The following is a 21328-nucleotide window of genomic DNA, read 5'->3' as shown; positions in this document are numbered from 1 at the left end:
GCCATGCACAGAAGATCACCCTCACTTCGGCCCCCAAACGCTGCCCCTGTCAACCTGGGCATGCGTCTGCAGCAGATTTCGGCCTCAGCCTTGCAGAGATGATCATGGTCCGATGGCTGCGTCCCACCCTTGGACTGGACCGGGCAGGGGTCGGCCGGACCCGGAAGACGATGGTTCGGCATCTGCTGACAACGCCACGTTCCTGCAGCGCCTGACTGATCCTTTCGTAAAATTTGTCGTTTAACGACTGCCGCTTTGTAAGCTAGCGCATTTTCTTCATTGAGGAGAATTCTCCCTCCCCATCCGTCAAACACTGCAAAAGCACTCACGTAGGTACGGTACGCGGGGGTGGGACAAATCCGTTCTATGGACCCTGCCGGATCGGGGCATACGTGACCCGAAATGGTGTCGTCTTATGGATTTAGCTGACTAGACTATGCGAGGATCTCGTTTTCATCTTGCCCCAGCCTCCGCTCGCTTGTCTCGAAAAGCCGGGGCACTCCGGACTGCGAGAAAGGCACGCCGTCCCGTACGATCTTCGCGAGACCCTTGGCCGTCAAGAGGACGAAGGACATGCCATGCCCGTTGAAGCCCGCACAGATGAATTGCCCCGGTTTTGATGGCACGGGACCAATATGGGGGTAAAGATCGGTGGTGTACTGTCCCCATCCGTGTCAGTTATCCATCAGATTCCTTTCACCCCCCCGAGTACGTGGGGCTCAGAGAGCGACTTACCCCCATGATTCCTGTCCAGACGCTGTCAACCTTGGCCCCGCTGTCTTCCCATCCACGGAAGTTCCTCTGCATGTAGCCGTCAAAGTAGTTGGCCGCGGGGTCGATCAGCTTCGAGTCGTCCCAGACGTTGTACCACTCGCTGACTCGTGGAATGACCTCCGTCCTGGCACCGCCGACAACGATGCTGCCGTCCGGCCGCGTGACTTGGTAGTCGTAGAGATTGGTCCCATGCCGGAGCGAATAAGTCGTTGGGAGGTACGGGTGGTCAGCGCCATCCGGAGCGGCGATATGGCTGCAGATCCCGCGTACCGGTATGATGGTGCCCTTGTACTTGGGGAGCAAAGTCGAGGTATAAGCGTTGGAGGCGTAGAGCACGGTCTTGGCTCTGATGACACCTCTGGGCGTGGTCACGGTCCAGAAGCCGTTCTCCTGGGAATCCGAGACTTTGGTTACGGGTGTATGGGTGTGCAATTGGGCCCCCATGTCGACAGCTTGAGACAGAAGGAAGAGGACCAGCTTGTAGGGCCTGCAAGGAGTCAGCATGTCGTTTCTTTCAGTGACACAACGCCCAATGGCCCGATGAGATCATACCAAATCGAGCCTGCTTGGAAGGCGAAGACTGCATTTGCTCCCTTCACACCCGAGAACGTCTCCGCTTCTTTTCCTTCAAGATAATGAACAAGCTTCGCGGTCGGCGATCCCAGCTCCAGGAGTTCATCGAGGCCTTCCTTGATTGGTCTCGCAAGGGCCACGTCTCTCAACACGGCCATGGAAGTGGTGAGCCTGAAATCGCAGTCGACGTTCTTCTCACGAACAAGGTCTCTCACAGCGTGCAAGTTGGCAAGCTCAAACAGGGCCATCTCATCCGCCGCCTCTTGGCCGAACCTCTTGATCCGGGCGGGGAGCCCAGCGTACAGATCGGGTCTAACATGGCCACCTTACGAAGATCAGCACCAGCATGCCAATTCGGCGGGAGAAATATCTACCGTTGCGAGCAGTCGCCCCTGAGCATGCTTCTCTAGCTTCAAGAACCGTGATTGTCGGGCGTGACGACTTCTCAACGCCGTCCAGCAAGTAGTACGCTAGGGCGGCGCCTGCAAACCCGGCGCCGATGATGACAATGTCCTGCTCCGAAGGCAGGGTTTCGGAGCTTTGATGGCTGTCAAGAGGGTGCAGCTCCTTTCGCCAATACGGCTTGGTGGCATCCGGTACGGGGACGGGGTTCTCAGACATTGTGGCGTTGTTAGGGGGGTGCGATCTGCGATAACTACGATGGGCTGCCGAATTGATGTGACCAGTGTCTCGGTATAAATCTAGCACAAGGACTTTGTTCCAAAAAAACCTGTGATCGGAGGGGAGATCGATAAAAGGGGGCCGTTTCGCTGAGATCCGACCCGAGATTGACAGCCCATCAAGGTCCGATCGCGCCCGGAAAAGGCAAGTCGCGATAGGAAAACGCGGGGTTGTTGATAGCTCCGACTCGGAGCCGACTTAGTAATACCGGAAAACCGGGGCCGAAATTGGTGTTTCGGCAGGGCACCTGGTGTCCCCGGATCCCACACCGTCATGCGCTCCGTCCTTCCCCGACGCCGTCCCGGAGACACTGGATGTTGTAAGAGGGCAGTATTTGGGATTTCGGGCCATCTCCTCCACTCCTCTCATAGCAGCGAATTTATTTCAATCTTCAACTTCATCATCTCCCACCCGCTTAGAACAACCTCTCAACTCTGGTCCCTTGCCTCTCATGACTCGTGCCATCGGCTGTTTTTGCCCCTGGATCCTTCGCCAAGGTCGTTCGCTTAATGCACACTAATTATACAGAGTATACGCTACTGAGATGTTGGGCGGACTTCCCACGCCAATACAGACGACGGACACTACGATACCGCCAGCGTCATCGAAAGGACCTACTGTGATTCTGCACCCCTACCCTTGCACCTGTCATATGTCAGGCTTGGGCCCCCTTTGCAAATCATCGGGGTCCTCACGATATACCCACGTGAAGCTGTCAAACTAACCCTCGAGGTTCGGGGTCTAGTCAACGTGGGGACATGCCGCGACAATATCATGGATGCGTCGATCTCGCCTTCGCCGCCGTCCTCCTCTGCAGCCACACCCTTATCTTCCTCAAAGCAGAACGAGAGCCAATTCCGAGCGATCCTCATGAGCGGGGTCCCTGTTTCGCAATGCCAACACCTTTGTGAACGTCTTGACTCAAGCTCGCGCGGTAGGTTAGTTCAGTACTCCGAGATTGGCCAGTCTCCGCTTGTCGAACCACCCGCAATGAAAGACGACGGGTCCGTAAGGCGATGGGTTTGAACCACTGAAACTTTATCGGCGGGCAGCATGGAAGTCGTTACCACTTACTTTACCCGACGGAAATTCATGGTTCAAGGGCACAATTTCAGTCGCTGCGAATCTCGACCCATTTCTGGGATTCCCGTCTGAAGCCCCAGTTAAACCGTCGTGGAGAGGCTTCCAACCGTGCAACGAGACTATACGCACCTCCAGCCATCATTTCTCTGGCGACCTACACGTAGATGAGCGACTGTCTGGTAAGCCACATGCTTTCAGCCTCTACACGTGATCTCTTTCACATATAATTGCCTACACCCTATTCGTTCTTCCGCTCTAATGCAATTGTATTACAGCAACTCAACGAGAATCGTAGAGGTCATTATCTTCGAACAGAGAGTTTTTTTATTGGTGAAGCGAATGAAGGCGTGCTTGAACCATCTCTCAGCAAGCCATCCGCCTCTGTTCACCAAAAGAAACATGGTTTTCCCGTCAGGATTCTCGGAATAAAAAGGTCAAGGATACAAGGGATTTCGGTGACTGCCGATGCAGCTGGCCTAAAACACCAAGGAACCCCCACGTCTGTCGCATGCTCGGCTAGCTACGCTACCGAACACATCCTCCCGCGTTATAGTGGAGCAAGCCTCCCTCCGCATATCCAAATCGGTCGTTCTGCATCGTGAACTTTGTCAATTCCCAACGACCTCAAAGGCAGCCTCAAAGAATTGCTACGGGACACCAATGTTGAATACAAGAGCCCCTCGGCAGGGGGACCAGACGCCAAAGTCCTTCCATATCTGCATCTCTGTTGACATGGGTTTACCCAACAATTGATTGCTCATGGACACAATTGGCAGGCATGGTGTCTTGTTCAAATCATCATAATACAAGACAACTACAAACTACAGCCATCAACTCCATCCCCGGAAGCAAGGTTGCATTTATATGCCAGCACGCAGAAATTCACTCGTCCCATTACTTGCACACCGCCGTTTCGGAATCGGAGATTTCGCAGCGGACACTCTCTACCAGCTCAGTGGTACTCCATTACGAATACCCGGGAATGATTCGCATATCCGCCCAAGCAAACAACGCACGCATACATACGGACTCCTAGCCGCGAGCTCCGCATTCGAGGCTGAGTACGCGATCCTGCAAGCTGGTGTCGTGGGCCAAGGTTGCAAGATCTGCCTGGGCGGATTTCTCAAGAATATCCCCTACATTCGAAAGCGTGGAGATGGGCGGTTTATATGGGTCGCTTCCTTCACCGAAATCATTGGAGCTTCATGAAGCTGGGGTCATGGGTTGAGGGAGGGGAGGGGGAGGGGCAACTGCCCGCCGCTACTCTACACCGACAAAAAGAGACAAAAAACAAGCCACACGCTGTTTCCTAGGTATTCTGGTAGTTGATTTGATCCTAAAGATCTTGCATGGTTAGAACGGCAAAGTTTGGAAGGGACCGGAACCTCGCGGTGGCTTTTTGCCTTCGCCAGGTCTGCTCCAGGTTACCTTACATGAATCGGCCAGCGCATCCATGCGACGAAAGGTTAGAGAAGAGCATCGAAACATGACGCGGCTGATATAAACACAGTGACTGGACCACGGCCTTGAATATGCTCACCGACGCTCTGGCTGCGAACAGACTTCCACTGGGTGGCTTACTCATCGCTTTCACGAGCATGGCGAGAACGCCAGGTTTGACGAAAATGGACGACATATGGTGTCCGTTTGAGTGATGGCCATTCTTACGTTGTTCTCATATTCAAGACAGCTTGCCGATACCCGGTTGCAAGCGCTAGCTCCGGGCTCTCCCAAATACCGCAGCGGGGTTGTTTCTCCTCCGAGACTTTTTGTTAACAGAAGCCTGGTGAACCGCAATCTATCGGAGACCGTAACTTATTCGAGATCGGCATTATAATCTTTTCGCCAATGGAATTGATGACATGGACTCGTACGAGATATTAGGTGAAGTGGCTGCGAATATGGATCCGAGACATCTTCCTGAGGATGGCGCATGCCCACTCTCAGGAACATCAAATCCACTCAAAGGTTGGGGTGAGATGGCCGGCTGCCCATTCATTGACATGTTGATACATTGTTCATGGTGGTGGCAGGCATATTTCAACATTTTGCGCCAATTGAGGACATGAGCACTCATTTGAAGAAAAAGTCCTTTGGCCGAACCTGCCCACAAGCTCAACACCTGAAAATCCGAGGGATAACTCTCTTCTACCCTCACCTAATATTGACGCAACCTTTAGCCGGACTCATATCTGCTGATAGACATTCAAATTCGTCTGCCCCGCCGCCTGCCCCACGAATTTACGGTTCTGCCCGTGTTGATGGCAATGTCAAGAGCACCGGGCTAGCAATGGGTCCATACTTGTGGCGTAGTGCAGGCGGCCAACTACGCATTCATGGGCGCCTGAAAAGGTGGAGGTCGGTCACAGGAAGGACGTGCAACGGCTGGGGGATTCGTGCACTACTGATGAGCTTGTCGGACAAACATGTCGTGCGCGGAGTCCAGGACAGGACCCTGGCGGGGTTGGAAGAGATTTCGACGCCGTCGACATTGACGTTGTCAAAAAAGTTGCCGGCCCGAGTATTGGTCAATTGGCCAGGTTCAGGCGAGCCGGGTTCGGTGGCGTGCAGCACGTTGGTGGCTTGGCCAAGGAGGAACCCGTCCAGGCTTCACCTTTCTTCTTCCGCGCGCAACGTCCCGTGGCTGCCATGTGGCATGAGGAATCCGTTGGATGTTGAAGCAGGCGGGAGTCTAAGCGGCTCTAGACCGCGAGCTAATTGTTTGCTTGCCAAATGTCAAACTAATTAACGGAGCGGGCGAGCGGGCGCACATTGCTTCATCCAACGTCGCAAGTATGCGAGTGTCGACGAAACAGGTATGCTTGTCGGCTGGAATATGAATGGAGCCTGCATGGAGCAGCGGATGAATGGTTGAATGGTTGCTTGTCAGCACAAAGACAACTGGGGCAGTGTGATGCACCACGCAGCTTGAGGCCCAGAGTCGTCTGGGTCTTCATGCAATTATCTTCACAAGGACCCAAAATTGGCCAAAAACCTTGGTCACACCTGCATGGCGGCATCAAGTCTCACTTTTTGGAACGGGTAAAAAGCAAATGAGAGTCGCAACAAACACTGAAGAGCGCCTCACGTTGAGGGTCTGGTGGCGCCAACGCTTATGCATCTAGCAAACATTTTTCTTCTTTGGGTTACAATGAGGAGGAACAGCTTGAAAATGACCTATCACTTTGCATATGTTAGCGCACCTCGGTTGATTGAGGATGAAAACTGAAGCTGGGGCTAACAGCCCGCTCGCTAGGCTGGACTAAGAACTCTCGCCTGTAGTTACAGTTGCGCTACTACGCCGTCATCCGCCGACCACCGATCGTCTCCCTCGGCTTCCCGGATGAAACAGCATGTTTGCGGCGGCCGCACGGAGAGCATCACATTGCAAACCTGCGTATTGTCATTTAACACCTGTCATAAATAACGAAAGATGGAACCTTGGAAAATTGCGAGGCCCCTCCCCAATATTGCGTTGGTCCATCGAGATCTTTACAGATCTCCATCATTTGAGACCGGAGAGTGGACTCTGGTGAGTGGGGTTTACACTGACAATATGGCAACATGGAAGTCGCGTGTGAGGGAAACTGATCCGCTAACGGCGGCCACCTCGAGTCCAGAAGACCAGGCCACAGTCAAGGGTGGTATGCGGGGTGGCTCGGGGTTGTTGATGAGCGTCATAATAGAAAGCCCGGGGAATCCCGACTATGGACGCCATTGACAGGTGATAGCGCCTGTCTCGACGCCATGTGCTCAAAAAGCGAAGATGAACGAGATGAGGCTGGAAGATCGTGGCGTGACGGTGAACCATGAGGAAGTCTATTGGTGCCTGCGACCCCCAGGCGCCGACGAAGCCTTGGCAGATTTTGAGCCAAACGGACTTCAAAAAATTTTTGACCTGCGCTGGCTGCAATTCACAAGCGAACTGGACCAACCCGTCCATGTGCTCTCTGTCCGAACTGGTCAGCCAGTACGAAAACGACTCCACCCAATCCTTTGGCGGAAGTTGAAACCTGACGAAAGAGTGTACACTAGGATGACAGCTCCACTAGTTAATACATATTTCGACAGTTGGTGACTTGCTGAGACTCAATTTATTTTCCAAGGTTACGACCAGGGCGGTAATGAGAATTAAGTACAGCACATTCATGACTCCAAGATCCGATACCAATTTCCCCGGCTGAGTGGGCAGAAAATAATTGGTAAAAAAAAATTCGGACACACGGACGTTTCCCCCCTCATCGGAATCGGGGATTGAAAACCCGCGCTTGGGTTAGCCGGAGAAGCGTTGCAGTGTCTGTGGTTCTGTGCCGTCGAACCCTTGTCGCCCCCCTCCGTTTTCTCTCACTCTCACTCCGATGCTTGCATCAGCTTGCATGGCGTATTATGGGTGATGTTGAGATGACTGGGACGCCCCGTGGACCCTCTATTGGGCAATTAGGAAACCGCAAATCTCATCATACGAGTTTGCAATTGTAACTCGGCAATTCCCTATTGTGGCGTGTTGTCTACTCCACTCGACATCGCGTGTCACTGACGTCTGTTAGGAACAAGGGACTAGCCAGGGGACCACACAACTCCAACCCGAACCGCCTCCATCACCGCCCGGGGGTTCGTCTCCGAAAGATCAGATTTTTTTCCTAACCCAATATCTGGGCAGTAGGGTTGATACGGCGGCCAGCCAGATTTGACAGACTGGGCAATATTGCCGGAATTCTCTCACGGAGCCCTTGGCTATGCTGCAAGCTAACAACTCCAGTCACAACCGCAGTTAGCAGGCCAAAACCGTTGCAAGTTGTGCGAAATATCCACCACCCACCCGCCTCTTAGCGCACTTCTAGAAGAGGGCCCCCCGAGCCTCTTCTTTGCTTCGGTTTGCTCGGCAGCTCACGAGCGGTGTCCCACTTGAGAGGGTTCGGGGTCACCCTCAGGGTCCAGTCGGCGGCATCCCTGCTGGTGTTCCCTTGGTACCACCGAGACCCTAGTATCCCTGCTACCCTTGCTCGTACAACCGGCGCGGACAGGGCTGACTCTGGACTACTGCTCGGTTCATCGCGAGCCCCAGCTGCCATTGGTGCTGTTCCTGGCCAAACCGTCAATGGCGTCCAGCTTCGTTCTCCATGGGCCTCACCCTTGGATCCATGCATGGGTGGTTCACGAGCCGTGTTCAAATGAGGAACCAGCTTTCTTTTTACACTACGGCATACAAATCATACGATGTCAATCCCGTTGAGACGGGCGGTGCCTGATTCGAAGCATGCGGACCAGAGGACTCGAACGCACGCGGCAATGTCGCACGACGAGGGGGAGGGGTGAAGCCGGGCTGCAGTCTATCCATCGGAGTGGTTCTACAGGAAGCCAAGTTGCACCGCACTTGACAGAGGTTATATATCTTTCCTTCGAGTCCCAAACCAGTATCGACGAGGACGTTTGTACATGTATTCCCCAACCTTGGATTTGGCTCTTATTCTCTTCCAAAGACGTCTGCCAATGTCTGTGCATTTTTTTTGATACCCCCTTACCATACATACATACCCTTGTTCAGGCCAGCCCCAGAGATCCATACTCCATCCTATACTTTTAGACGTACAAGTCGCAAGGCTTCCCTTTTTTGGCTTAAAGACCATCCACCATCAGCTGAGGATTCGAACCTGGGCAGACAAACCCGAAAGCAAAACATATTTCACACTATCGTCATAGCCATGGCGTTGACATACAAGCAATCACAACTCGTTAGGGGCACCATCCCTGCTCTCCGTGAGCATGGAGAGACCATCACCTCCATTTTTTATGCCAACATGCTCCGGGCTCACCCGGAGCTTCATGACCACTTCAACAAGGTCAACCAGGCCAACGGCCGCCAACCTCGTGCCCTTACGGGTGTCATCCTCGCCTTCGCCGCCAACCTCAACCACATCAGCGAGCTCATTCCCAAGCTCGAGCGCATGTGCAACAAGCACTGCTCGCTTGGCATCCAACCCGAACATTATGATATCGTCGGCAAGTACCTTATCCAGGCCTTTGGCCAGGTCCTTGGTCCCGCCATGACCCCAGAGATTCGCGAGGCCTGGACGAAGGCCTATTGGATCCTCGCCAAGATGCTCATCGGCCGCGAGGCTCAGATGTACCGCGAATTCGACGACGACAAGTGGAAGGGATGGCGCAAGTTCCGCATCGAGCGCAAGGTTGCCGAGACGGACGACATTTTCTCCTTCTATCTCGTTCCCGTTGATGGCAAACGGCTCCCCGAGTTCTACCCGGGCCAGTACACATCGATCCGCACAACCCTTCCCAACTTGGGACACCTGCAATCAAGGCAATACTCACTCAGTGACTCCCCGCGGCCCGACTACTACCGCATCACTGTCAAGCGCGACCAAGGAGTCAAGGTGGGCAAGGGCAGTGCCGTTTTCAACCTCAACCCAGGTGTCTTCTCCAACCATCTGATCGATGACAAGAAGCCCGGCGACGTCGTCGAGCTGACCCATCCTACCGGCGATTTTTTCTTTGACACCCACGCCGCCGGTACTCTCCCCGTCGTTCTCATCTCCGCTGGCGTTGGCGCCACCCCTCTCATGTCCATCTGCAACACCATCATCGAACGCCAGGCTGTTCGTCCTATCTCCTGGATCCACTGCTCAGCTCGCACCGCTCCCTTCGAGGAGCACGTCCGTAAGATCGCCTATAGCCGCGCAAACTTCACCACCAAATTCTTCCGCTCCCAGATTGCCGACGTCGAAGATGATGACTCGCTCTCCTCTTCTAACGATTTTGGCCTCCGTATGGATCTTGCCCGGATAGATCCCGAAGAGCTGTACCTCGGCCATGGCGGAGCCGAGTATTACATCTGCGGCCCCGAGATCTTCATGGTCGAGATGTCAGATTTCCTTATTCATCAGGGCGTTGACCCTGTGAGAGTCAAGTTTGAGCGGTTCACGACTGGGGATCTGGAGTTTAAGCACTGAGAACATTTCTCCATATAATTTACGATGTCTTTTTGTTTTTGGCTTTAAGAAGGAGGAAACGGGACTTGGGAGGTTTTGATAGAAAGAGCATGACGGAGTTTCATGAGTGAATCGGCTATCTAGGGGGGAAACGGTCTCAGCAGGTATTCAAACGGCCATGTCAATGTTTTTTTCATGGGAAGAAGGATGAACGGTACTGGATGGTGTCTTTTTGTTTCGTGGTTCGAAGGACTAAGTGTGCGTGTGCTCTACGCCCAATCCAAAATCCAACCTCACCCTTCACTGCCTAAACCCAAAGCCTTATCTTGAACTTCTGCAAATCGCCTTCATGTGCAAAACGCCGGCCCACGAACAAAACGCAGTGCCGTTCTGATCTCGATGCCAAATACCCGCCATCGGCCGCCCTTGATTGATACTGGCGTCTATTACTTACTGATGCCCTACATCATACGAGAAAACTGGGCTGGTTGCTGCAAGATGCAACCGCCTGACTCGCCAGTATTCATTTCGAACTTCCAGGCTCCTTTCAGAGCCCCAGCCCCCCAACAATCGCTACGGGGCCCCTAAGCTGGGGGCCTGGAGAAAGAGCCTGGGGTTCTTCAATGGACTTGGGTTCAGTGCAACCCGGCTCTTACACGCATGGATGTATATATCCATGTGGCACTTGCGGTTCGGTGACTCAGGAAACAAACAGCCACCATCATGCAATAGCATGTCGGCCCTCGCACGCGAACGAGTCGGTGCAGAGGAACCGGTAAAAAGTTTTAGGCATATTAATCCTCTCTTCTATTGGTCATTTGTATTTCCTTTAGGAGAGATCACAACGGGGGAAACTCCCCCGAAAACAAAGGAGCCCACCATTCGTTACCTCCTCCAACCAATGACGACGACGAAAAACGCGATATGCGCCAAGAATAGCCACACCTGAAGTCCACTTATCTCGGTTCATCTGCGCATGCGAACAGGTATCGTGGGCCAGAACCATGGTTGAGGCTTGGGTGAGGAATCAATGGAATGTTCAAGCCTTGACTCGAGGCTCTTCCCGCATCCCCGTCTACTGGCGATGACGTGAAATTCCCGGGTCAGTTCAACGGGGGTTTATTATTATTAACCTGCAGCGAGACCTGGCCTGCATGTCTAGTGTAAGTGGTAAGTCCATCTTCGAAGACTTCCCCACTCCCCTTACCACGGTACGCGCCGGCAAAGAGAACGGCTCTCGGGCAGGTCTCCCAACGGCGTCTGTGCCAACCATAGAAGATCCCGCTCGCCTGTCCTATGACTAGAACATTCGTTCATGGTATCTTTTCCAGGTGAGAAGTTTCAAGCAAAGTCTCCTCTGCACACATCAGAATATTGCAGGGTGTGATTTTTGTCCTTTGTTTCTTTTTTCGTTTTGCCTCAAAGTTTGTTCCAGGGTAACCACCCCCCTTCCCTTTCAATAATTGCGGCTTGTTAGCAGTATTTTCAGAAGTTGGTGATATGCAGACCGGAGCCCCTTGGTCAACCGAGTAACCGTCGCGGAGAGACTGTGGCAGAAGATTGGAAGCTAGCCCAGATCTTCGCTCCGGAAACGCCCACTTCGCTCCATGTGTATATTTGAGCTTTCAATACGGAAAGTCTCGCCGCGGAAGATGCGGGCTATTCTCGTGTACAGGGTGCAGTATCCGGTAGCATCGCGGCTATGACATGCTGGTTCACCGGTACCAGAGCCCGGCATTTACTTGGCTACCCCTGACTGCATTATGTGATTAGCAATAGGTGCAGCCATACTGCAAGGGACTATGTACCGAAACTTTGCGAGGATGGCTGATTCGCTGTTGGCTTCAGGCATCATGCGGCATACAGAAGATCGATGTGCTTAGATAAAAGAACCCTCTACAAGCATGGTTCCATACAATGCCGTTAATCAGAGCCAAGTTAGAGGATTACGTCAGTCAAACTTTATTGAAGTCTGAAGTCTGAAACTGTGCTATGGTTTTTGATTGCTCAGTGAAGGGTTCCGCATATAGGCTTAGTCAAGTGCCAGTTCCCTTTAGAGTGCAATCTTCGGCGTGCATTCGTGAGTGTTTGATGTGCTACTAGTTTGGTGCGGCAATCACCGTAATCACATGAGGCTCATTTACCTTAAGCATGTAACACAATATTGACTGGCTGAATTGTATCATAATTTTCTTCTGTGTTTATTTCATTTTCTTCATTTAGGGCTGCATTGCTTCTTACACTCCACACCTTTCTACTGGCGATTTTGATGGTAAGCGTACCAAGTGATAGTTTTCTTCACATAATGCGACATTGCATTAATGGCTGTTTTACGTGCATTGCTTGAGCTCTATCTAGTTTTCATGGACTTAATACTACGACACCAAGATCAGCTGCATAACAGCGTATACGCAAGGACGCAGACTAGAGGATAAGGGGTTGAGGGCGTCACCAATATAGGCTCAGAAGGGCGAGCCAGGCATATATGCAGAAAGCTGGGGTTTGGAACTGGTCGTCTGGTAATGCTTCGCCATGCTGTTACCTGCACTTCATCCCGAGAATGAGAACAGAGGCCAGTGTTTGCCGAAGATAGATAGATTATTAACTAACAGAAACCAGCTGGATGTGGGGTTATTCACTATATAATCTGACGAATATATTTATAGTCACGAAGGTGGTAAGGAAAAATATGCACACTGATATCACTACGCCTAATGCGTAATCTTACAGGTCATTTAAAGCTCTAGGCTTCCTGCACCAACTTAGCTAGCTTCACACACGCGCACACACACAACCGTATTGGCTCGATGCTGCTCATCACAATCAATGTATCTCGTAGAGTGCCAACTGGAAGCAATACGTTCCGTGCGGGGAACTAACCAATCATGTATAGACGGTGTCTTTAATGGACAACCAGGTCATTTTTGTTGGATATATTTAGAGAAAAGTAGGTGAAAAGGAGAAATGTACTGTTTCCATTTGGCACTCGATGCAATACAAAAAAACCTACTTTCGTTAGAGCCTTAAGCTTGATCATGCTGAAAGGGAAAGTATATACTACAGCTTAGAACGTAGAATACCTTTACCATGCCCATCGTCGACTTAAATGTGTCTGCAGAGTTACTGCAGCGGCATCCAGGTTTAGTAGCTGTAATCCGGCACTGACTAGCTTGCGCACACAAAACTTAATATGATTCGTCAAATTAGCAATTATATATTGTTTATGACAGGCTCAGCACGGGGTGGGAGTAAGCCTAACCATCCGCCTTGCTGCCTGAGGACAGGTACATGTCTACCTAATGAGACTAGAGATGAATTTCGCCGCTACCTGAAGTAGACCGGTAATTCCTGATATACGGCATCACATCCATATCTTGTCAAAGACCCAAAGTCACATGATCCGAGAGGTCCAGATAGTCCAGGAGGCTCGAATGGTCCTAGACGTTTTCGTGGCCTAAGAGGTCCAAAAATGCCACCAACACCAGCGGAAGCTTCAGGTAGCGAAGCCAAAGCGATGGATAAAACAATACGGGACATAGTGGAATGAACACCTTTCCACCCGGTGGTATTGGAGAAGCCATGCGTCGCTACTGGTGATACTTGACAATATGGAGGATTCCGAACGTCATTTTGGGAATTTGCTGCAGGCAGCCTGTGTAAGAGAACCCCACCAGTTGGCAGGAATTTTCCAAGGAAAGGAACCTGAGTCGAATGTAGCAGCAGCTAAAACTTACCACTCAAACTTGAATTTATTGCTGGTGCTATAAAATTGCCAGGCTGATCCTGAATTAGGAAGCAGGAATAGGGGTCAATGATTACGATGTCTTCGAGGCTTTTAATTCGGTCCAAGCTAACCATATTCAAACCCATCGACGAATGAGCTTGCTCCTTGATTGGGAAATGTCTGTACAGCTGCTATTTCTTAAGAATTCATGTCTCCAATCAACAGAAAGTGTCGTTGAGATGCGAACAGTCAATCACGTCTGCGACTCTTCTTCAACTTTGCTCGTTGCAAGAAATAGTCTCGTGTTGCAATCAATTCATCTGCTGTGTTTTGAAATATATTTTTTCATAAGATATTAAAATACTGCTCTAACCAATGTGACTCTTCGTCTTTTCTCGATAGAGCTTACACCCCGTGCACACAGTAAACCCACTTGACTCGGCATCCATGGCGGTTTCAACCGAAATCATGTCAGCGTTTAGCAGTAGCCGACGGCGCGCAGGGAGTATCCATCAGGGAGACGCTGGCCACTGGCGACACTGACGCCACAGTTGCTGTTGGCGTTGACCGTGTACCCCGCCCGGGTGTTCGGGTCGTAGATGGAGGCGTAGTAGTTGAAAGGAATGCAAGCACTTCCGACGGCGGCCTGGTTGATGTTCAACAACTGAACGTTGCATCCGGCAGCGGCAACGGCACCGGCGTAGGCGGCCAAGGCACAAATGGCAGTAGTGAACTTCATGACTGTGGGGCATTAAAAAGAGTGTTCAGTTTGTTTGAGTTTTGAGTGTCTTACTTGCGGGGCTCAATGTTGTGATTTTGGGAGTATCAACGTAGAAAGTGTTCCAGGAGGCGAGAGTCGGATGAGCAAAGACCAGAAACAAGTAATCGCTTGGTGGACTCTGGATGCTCTTTATAGCAAGATCATGATCGCCCCAGTCATTTCCACGATGAGAAGTAGACGGACTTGCCCGTACAGGCCATAGTCAAGACAACTCGTGTCCCCACAGCGTATTTCATCTTGGCAACTACGGTGAAGAGATTACAGCTCACACCAAACGTACTCAGGGGCCCAAATCAGGCATTAGTTCTAGAAGCTGGTGGATAGCTAGAGTGGGACTATGGAGAACTCCCTTGTTCTCGCCCTTGTCTGTTCCCTGTTCAACTGACCGCACGTATGTAAAGGCACTTGCATCCAGAGGATGTCTGTGAGGCTTGTTAATCCCCATGTGGCACCAACGGCAATCTTTGGCTATAGATTTTATCATTTTCTCAGCTCGAGCATTTGAAGTATTCTGTGAACGAATCGCTGCGAAGTGAGGTTCGGAGCGCTCCGGCAAAGAAGCTAGAACACCCTTGTAAACTTAAATTGAGTTGCGAGCCAGCTTTGACTTGTTGAAGACATCTGACTCGAGTACAGCTTCGAGGCTCCGAATAAGCGTGCTCGGCATACCGGAAGATTCGGATCTTTTGTTTTTGTTCAAGAAGGGCGGGGACGCTTGAATCATTAACGCGGTCATTGATTGAGCGTATGTAGTTGACGTGCAAGTTCTCTCACATGACTGTGTCATGCCACGTAAGTTTGACTGATCACCGGCCATCCGTACTTAGCGGAAACTTAACAACCTTATAAATTAAAGAGCTGTCTGAGTTCAGGATAGCTTTGTGGTCTTTTGGGTAGGTTGAATCTCCTAGGGATGAAAACGCGGATGTGGGAGCTAATTGAGAACTGCTGGGTACCAAGGTTGATCCTTGTTCTCCAGTGGTCCAAGCCAACACTCCACCCCGATAAAGGATTGACTGTAAACAACGATGTTTAGTTAGGCAGATGAGCAATTTCAGCTAACTTGGAGTATATACGAAACCACAAAGTTCAAAGAGCTCACGAGCTATTGAGTCTTCTGAAATGGCTTCAAATTAATAGTTTAACATCTAACAGCGATATACAGGAGCTTTTACGATTGAGCCTTGTTAGGAACCAACAAAACCAACTAATTAATAAAGCCACCTTACCCGCAAAGAGTTGATTATCATCAGCAATTCAAGATATTATTTCGAACAGTATTTAGATTACTCTGGTCAAGTGATCGTTAAGTGACAAGTTAAGATAAAAGCCTCACTTTCTGTCTTTCAATGTCTCGCAATACTAGATTGTATACGTGAATCATTTAATTTCTTTTCTTGGTCTATTCTCGGGGAAACATGCTATATGCCGGTCCCAAGCCACCGTGCAGTTCGGGTCACCATTGAACATATCCAATTCCTTGAACACGTGTTACACTTGTATGTCAACCCAATCTAATTCTGCCAGCAACCAATAAGTCTTGTAAACTCTTTATAAGGCCGCCAAGAACAGTCCCTCGAGGCGGGCACCCTCTGTATCGGCTACTTCGGTGTAGACTCTAGGGCCAAAGTGAGGGTGGTATGGGTATGGTCTTGGTTGGATTAAGAAGTTAGTATTTTCGATGCCCGAAGTTGAGATCTACATATTGGTGGTACTCGGGAAAAGGTTATTTACTCACCCATACTCAGGAGTGAATGTGACTTGGTAGTCGGGGCCACGAGTAGCACTGTGCTGGATAACCTTTGTCCAGAATCTTTCGAAGAATTCCCTCTCGGGGGTGTAGATGGAGTTCGACGGGTCAGGGCATTGTGATGATTGGGTTGTGCCAATTCGGGCATGAACGTGGTAAACCTAAGTCACGGACATGAGCACATCATCAATCAGGGGAAATGCATCGACATACATGTGGAATGATCTTCTCCAGCACCTCTTTGTCTTCCTGGGACTCGTCCAGTAGTCGTTCAGAAACAACAACCCAGTGGGAAATATCGGCAGTAATGCGAAGGCTAGAGTGGATTGTTAGAGAAAACGAATGCGATACATGTGCTGGGAACGATGAGGTCACTAACTTTGGCACTTTCTCCAGGATGTACTTCGCCGCGAATGGTGTGAACAATGAGCGGTTTCGGTGCGTCTCGTGTGTCACTCTACCAGTAAAGCCCAGCTCCTCGTCGATCTTGAAGGTACCCTGGTAGAACTCGACAGACTGGTCAAGGGTCCAAATGTCACTGTGTCCAGGGATTCAGCAAACGAGCCGCATGATTTACTGCTCAAAAAAATTCCTCTCTGTAAACGCACCTTCCTGACTGAGCATTGACCTTTACGGGCTTTAGAATCTTGGCGCGCTCGAGTTGCTTGCGGTAAAAGTCAAGGTGGTCGTTGGGAGTCAATCCGGGCGGTCTAGGTCCTACATATCCGGGCCATGACGACATAATTCTAGCAGATAGGTGTCAGCAACCTGCCAACCGGGGACGGAATTGGTTGCGGGATTGTGCAAGAAACATACTGCGCAATAAGTTGGAAGCCGAACTGGTCGAGAATGCGTCTTAGCTCGGGCAAGTCTTCGGTTGCGATCGGTCTGTAGTCTATCTCGACTCCGGCTATTGGGCGCAGCTCGTCAGCTGCTGTTTCCTGTCCAGAGCAGTTGCAGTGTCACCTACTGTAACCCTTTGCCTTCAAATCAGGGAACAAAGCGATCCAGTTGGCGAATTTGTCGCCGGCGGGAATACCCCACAGCGTGCGGAAACGAGCAATACTCGGCATGATGGCGGCGGTAGAGAGGTATCGGTAACTTTGAGAAGGGTTTCCAGTTGAAGGTCAAGCGGGCAAGTGAGAAAGACCAGTCGGCAAGTTATCGAAGGGCAAGGCGTGTGCTTTTAAAGCTCCCGTCAAGCTTGCGATTCTGGGGAACCTCTCCATGTTCATAGCTCCCCCACGATTCATCCCCCGCATAAGACGTGATGGAAGCCAAAGCTTTCCTCCGTCTACAGCCGATCTGCAGCCGACCAATCAGCCTGATCAGGTCGCTTCAATTAGACACAATGGCATACAACGGTGGACCCCGAAAATGGACCGAGCTTGTCTCTGATTCATACAAGCCCCGAAAAGTTGATCGATTTCCGTCCAAAATGGATACGCCCGGCGAGTTCTTCCCTAGTACGGGTCAAGGGCTGAAGCACTTGGCCATATGATGACTAGAAACGCAGTATGGGACGTCAGAACGGCCCAATGGCATCATCACGCCCAACCGTTAATCCGCGGGTTCTGAGATGCACGTTCCCTGTCCCTTGCCGCAAGTGGTAATTTTCCCCTCGGAAACCGGGGAACAAGGGGAAAAGTGGGACCCGACATACACGTTCACTGCTTTCCCCAACTCCAGTTGCCAAAAGTCGGCATTTTGGGAAATAGACTGCAGCATTTGGAAAAACAGTTTAAAAAGCCGGGCATAAGCCTGACTTTATACACGCAATTCATGTTTGTGGTTGTCTTTCCCATTCCAAATGAAGTTCAGCTCATAGCAGCTGAGGTTCTGATATACCAACTCAAGCAGTAACAATGAGTGACTTGTGATCTCCGAGTAGAAGTGATGAAACCATTGTACACTTTTTTGATTTTCTAAATGACGCTGGCTTGAAATACCTCTTACATTTATCTTCTCGTTATTTAAATAGTTGTCTTCGTAGCCGAAGGCCCCTTTTAATTCAACCAGATCTAACCTTGACCCTCATTCCGGCAGTCTTTCCGTGAGTCAAAACAGTGGTTTGCTTACTGCTCGTCAATATATGCAGCCCTGTCAGGATCGGTTGATACCACGCTATGTTCCCGGGAATGACATCCTGGAATGTCATAGTGTACCGGTAAGCAAGCAATCCCCCCAACTTTATTCGCCAATGTGACGAGAAGGCTTGGGGCATGCATCCTTGAAATGAAGACAATGACCCATGAGGTACACCGTCATTCTCCACCTGATTTTGGTGTTCTACGCTATACACTTGCATACTCACTGCCGAGTGACGCCGCAAACACGTGGGTTCAGCCCTATTTAGATTGGATTATAAAGAGTTCCACCCACCCATGATCTTTCGTCCGGTATAAGGAGGAACACACTGATTTCTCTCTTGGCCATTGCTGTTGTATACACTTGTTGCTCTACTTTTGAGAGCATCTGAATCATAAGGATGACGAGGAAAGCCGTCTGTAGTTGTTATTGATCAGGTGTCAGCTGCCGACATGGTCGTAATTGCTTGCTCATGCTGGAATGCACACATCCGACTTGTTCACAACTGCTCCCAGTCCCTACATCGGCACCCACATTGCGGTTTCGGCCACCTGCAGTCTGTCATCAAGGCCAAACTCAGTCTAGTCTCGTCGATTGCGTTTCTGTCTGCAACGCAAAAACGACAAGCCCAGAACTAAAAGTGAAACGAAAGCGGGTGCGGAAAGGACGGAAAGAAGGACGTCAAGATCTTGAACATTTGCCGACAAGGTCAGCACAAAGGGCTCTAGAGTTGTATGCCGTATTGCTTTGTCCCATCTCGGTTTTGTGTGGAGAAGCCCTGAAGCTGATTCCGAGTCGTAGCCCCCTGCTCGGTTCAAATTCCGTCACCGAGTCCTCCCTCCAACTTGTTTTGCACAGTTCAACCTTTCCGCCGTTTGAGAAGAAACCACAGCCTCAGGATGCAAAAGCTATAGTGACATTGATAATTGCCTCTTCATCAGGGGCTATGTTACAAATCCAGACGACTCCCTCAAATAACTCCTCAACGTCGCTGCCTCAGCAAGGCAATGTGTTTATTAAGGTCGGTAAAGGGGCTGATGATGATGTGAGTACCGGGCTAATTGATACCATCACATATACTGCACTGCAGAAGGTGTTGTCATAATTGGCACGGCAGTACCCGTTATATATCCTCATACAAAGATTGGGCGACGACAGTTTGTCACGGTCCTCGTTAATGTGACAGGAGAATAAATCGTATTCTGCAAATCAATGGATAGTGTTCAATGGTTCGTAATGCCGAGTGACTGCCGGCTTTATGTTTGCCAAATACAGGTGCAGCCATTCATGGGCTGATTCTGTCAGGCCATGTCTGCAGTCACGCCACGAACCTCTGATGGAATTTCCCGCAGAGATCTGTGATGAGAACCGAAGCTTTCGCTCGGTATCGACAGACCAAGTGTTAATTCCCCAAATTTCCGACTGGCAATAAAAGCAATGCGGGACAACAGTGCCGGTCAAAGTCGCCGTGTGACCTTTTTCTTCCTTTTTTTTTTAATATAAATTTTTTTTTACAAACACAGTATACTGTTGGCGGGCGCCGGTCAGGGGAATGTGCAACGAGGCAGATACAGTCGGCCAAAGTGTGGCAAAATCAGTCCCGCCAGAATGTGAAAAGCGTATATCCATGAGCTGGTTTGGTATGACCAGGATGACTGTACGTGGCAACATTCATGTGGAAAGGTCGGTACGGCAGGAACGAACAATGATGAAGGAAAGCACTCGGATTTACTCACTGGGAAAACTGCACTATTAGTCTCTGCCAGGGCCACAGTGGAAACGATGTTAATAAAGCCTGGACCGGGACCTATCCTTCTCGAAACTTACACCCTTTAGTGAGGCCAATGGTTCGATTGAGGGAAGACCCTGCCTAGTACATTTGATTTCGGACCGGTTGGCCGTGATGCCCCCCGGAAGATCAGGACCGCGTTAGTCGGGCTAATATGCAGGCAAGCATTCAAGCACTGAGGAGCGGCTCTGATAGGCTCTCGGAGGTCTCTGCTCTCTCCAGCGGTTGCAGACGGAGGCCTGCAGGCGTCATCAACAGCCCACTTGAGCCCCATGTGCAATGGCAGGAGATTGGCGGACGAGGGCTCTGCGGGCAACCTTGAGGGGGATAAGGTTGTGGACTGGAGGAGGTTGTTTCCCCGGAGGGACAGATTCCCCTGCAAGCGTCCCGGGGCGGGTATCTGCCAGGCGGAAGGGCGTCCCGCGGGCCAAGAGGCGTTCGGGTAGGACAGCAACATAAATATCAAGGCGGCCCCCTTTCAGTTGGGAGGCTTGACAGCAGAGCATGGATGCCGCTACGGCCGACGTCGACGCGACAACCGACACGACAGCCGACACGATTGTTCACTCGGGCTTTCCAAATGCAGAGAGCCGCGAGATATGCCGAGAAGCGCAGGAACTAAGACCGACCAGCAGGACCACCACTACGGACACATGGGCAACGAGCCCGTCACACATGGATGAGCGGGTGCTGGACGCGCGCGGGCAGCGGCGGGAGGAAGCCTGTCACCAACCCCCAGGAGCAACGCACTGCAAGAGTCGTACCAGCAGAGACGGACATGTCCGTCAACTCCGTCAACTCAGTCCCGAGAGATACGAACGACACAGCACGGGAAAGACGAGGATGGGGGGACTCGGCCTAGTTCCCCAACAGAAAAAGGGAGAGTGAGAGGAGAGGAGAGAGTCACGGGGGCGGTGCATCCAACACGAGACGAGGGACTGGCAAAACGAAGAAGAAAAAAACATTTGCAGAGGCACATGATGAGGGGCTCGACCATGAACAAGGAAGAAGACCAGACCAGACCAGACAAGAAAGATAAAAAAAAAAAAAAAAAAAAAAAGAGAAGGTGAGGAAAGGAGCGGTAAGTCCCAAACGGGCCAGAAACGAGCAGCATGACCCCAAGACAGGGTCGAGTGTGGGA

The 21328-nt window shown here is 51.0% G+C and overlaps 4 protein-coding genes across 4 annotated transcripts; 1 reads left to right on the top strand and 3 right to left on the bottom strand.

The window, feature by feature from the left end:
• Window positions 1-434: 434 nt before the first annotated feature.
• On the bottom strand, window positions 435-1968 carry EsH8_VII_001072 (NAD(P)/FAD-dependent oxidoreductase; the record flags this gene model as incomplete). Its single annotated transcript, XM_083271205.1, has 4 exons — window positions 435-659; window positions 736-1261; window positions 1327-1672; window positions 1722-1968. The coding sequence occupies 4 exons, from the start codon at window positions 1966-1968 to the stop codon at window positions 435-437; spliced, it is 1344 nt and encodes a 447-aa protein (XP_083128762.1).
• Window positions 1969-8813: 6845 nt separating this feature from the next.
• EsH8_VII_001071 (globin-like protein) lies at window positions 8814-10076 on the top strand (the record flags this gene model as incomplete). The annotated part of the gene is made up of 1 exon (XM_083271204.1): window positions 8814-10076. The coding sequence occupies one exon, from the start codon at window positions 8814-8816 to the stop codon at window positions 10074-10076; it is 1263 nt and encodes a 420-aa protein (XP_083128761.1).
• Window positions 10077-14257: 4181 nt separating this feature from the next.
• On the bottom strand, window positions 14258-14518 carry EsH8_VII_001070 (uncharacterized protein; the record flags this gene model as incomplete). Its single annotated transcript, XM_083271203.1, has 1 exon — window positions 14258-14518. The coding sequence occupies one exon, from the start codon at window positions 14516-14518 to the stop codon at window positions 14258-14260; it is 261 nt and encodes an 86-aa protein (XP_083128760.1).
• A 1593-nt stretch (window positions 14519-16111) lies between these two features.
• Window positions 16112-17383, bottom strand: EsH8_VII_001069 (sugar phosphate isomerase/epimerase family protein; the record flags this gene model as incomplete). Its single annotated transcript, XM_083271202.1, has 7 exons — window positions 16112-16211; window positions 16299-16471; window positions 16524-16626; window positions 16690-16848; window positions 16919-17020; window positions 17127-17220; window positions 17281-17383. 7 exons carry the CDS (start codon window positions 17381-17383, stop codon window positions 16112-16114), a joined length of 834 nt encoding a protein of 277 aa, XP_083128759.1.
• Window positions 17384-21328: the final 3945 nt, after the last annotated feature.

This window comes from Colletotrichum jinshuiense, chromosome 7, assembly GCF_051148585.1.
Source record: "Colletotrichum jinshuiense chromosome 7, complete sequence".
Lineage (NCBI taxonomy): Eukaryota > Fungi > Ascomycota > Sordariomycetes > Glomerellales > Glomerellaceae > Colletotrichum > Colletotrichum jinshuiense.
Note: the sequence above shows the minus strand (reverse complement) of the source record. Positions and strands in the feature narration are given on the sequence as shown.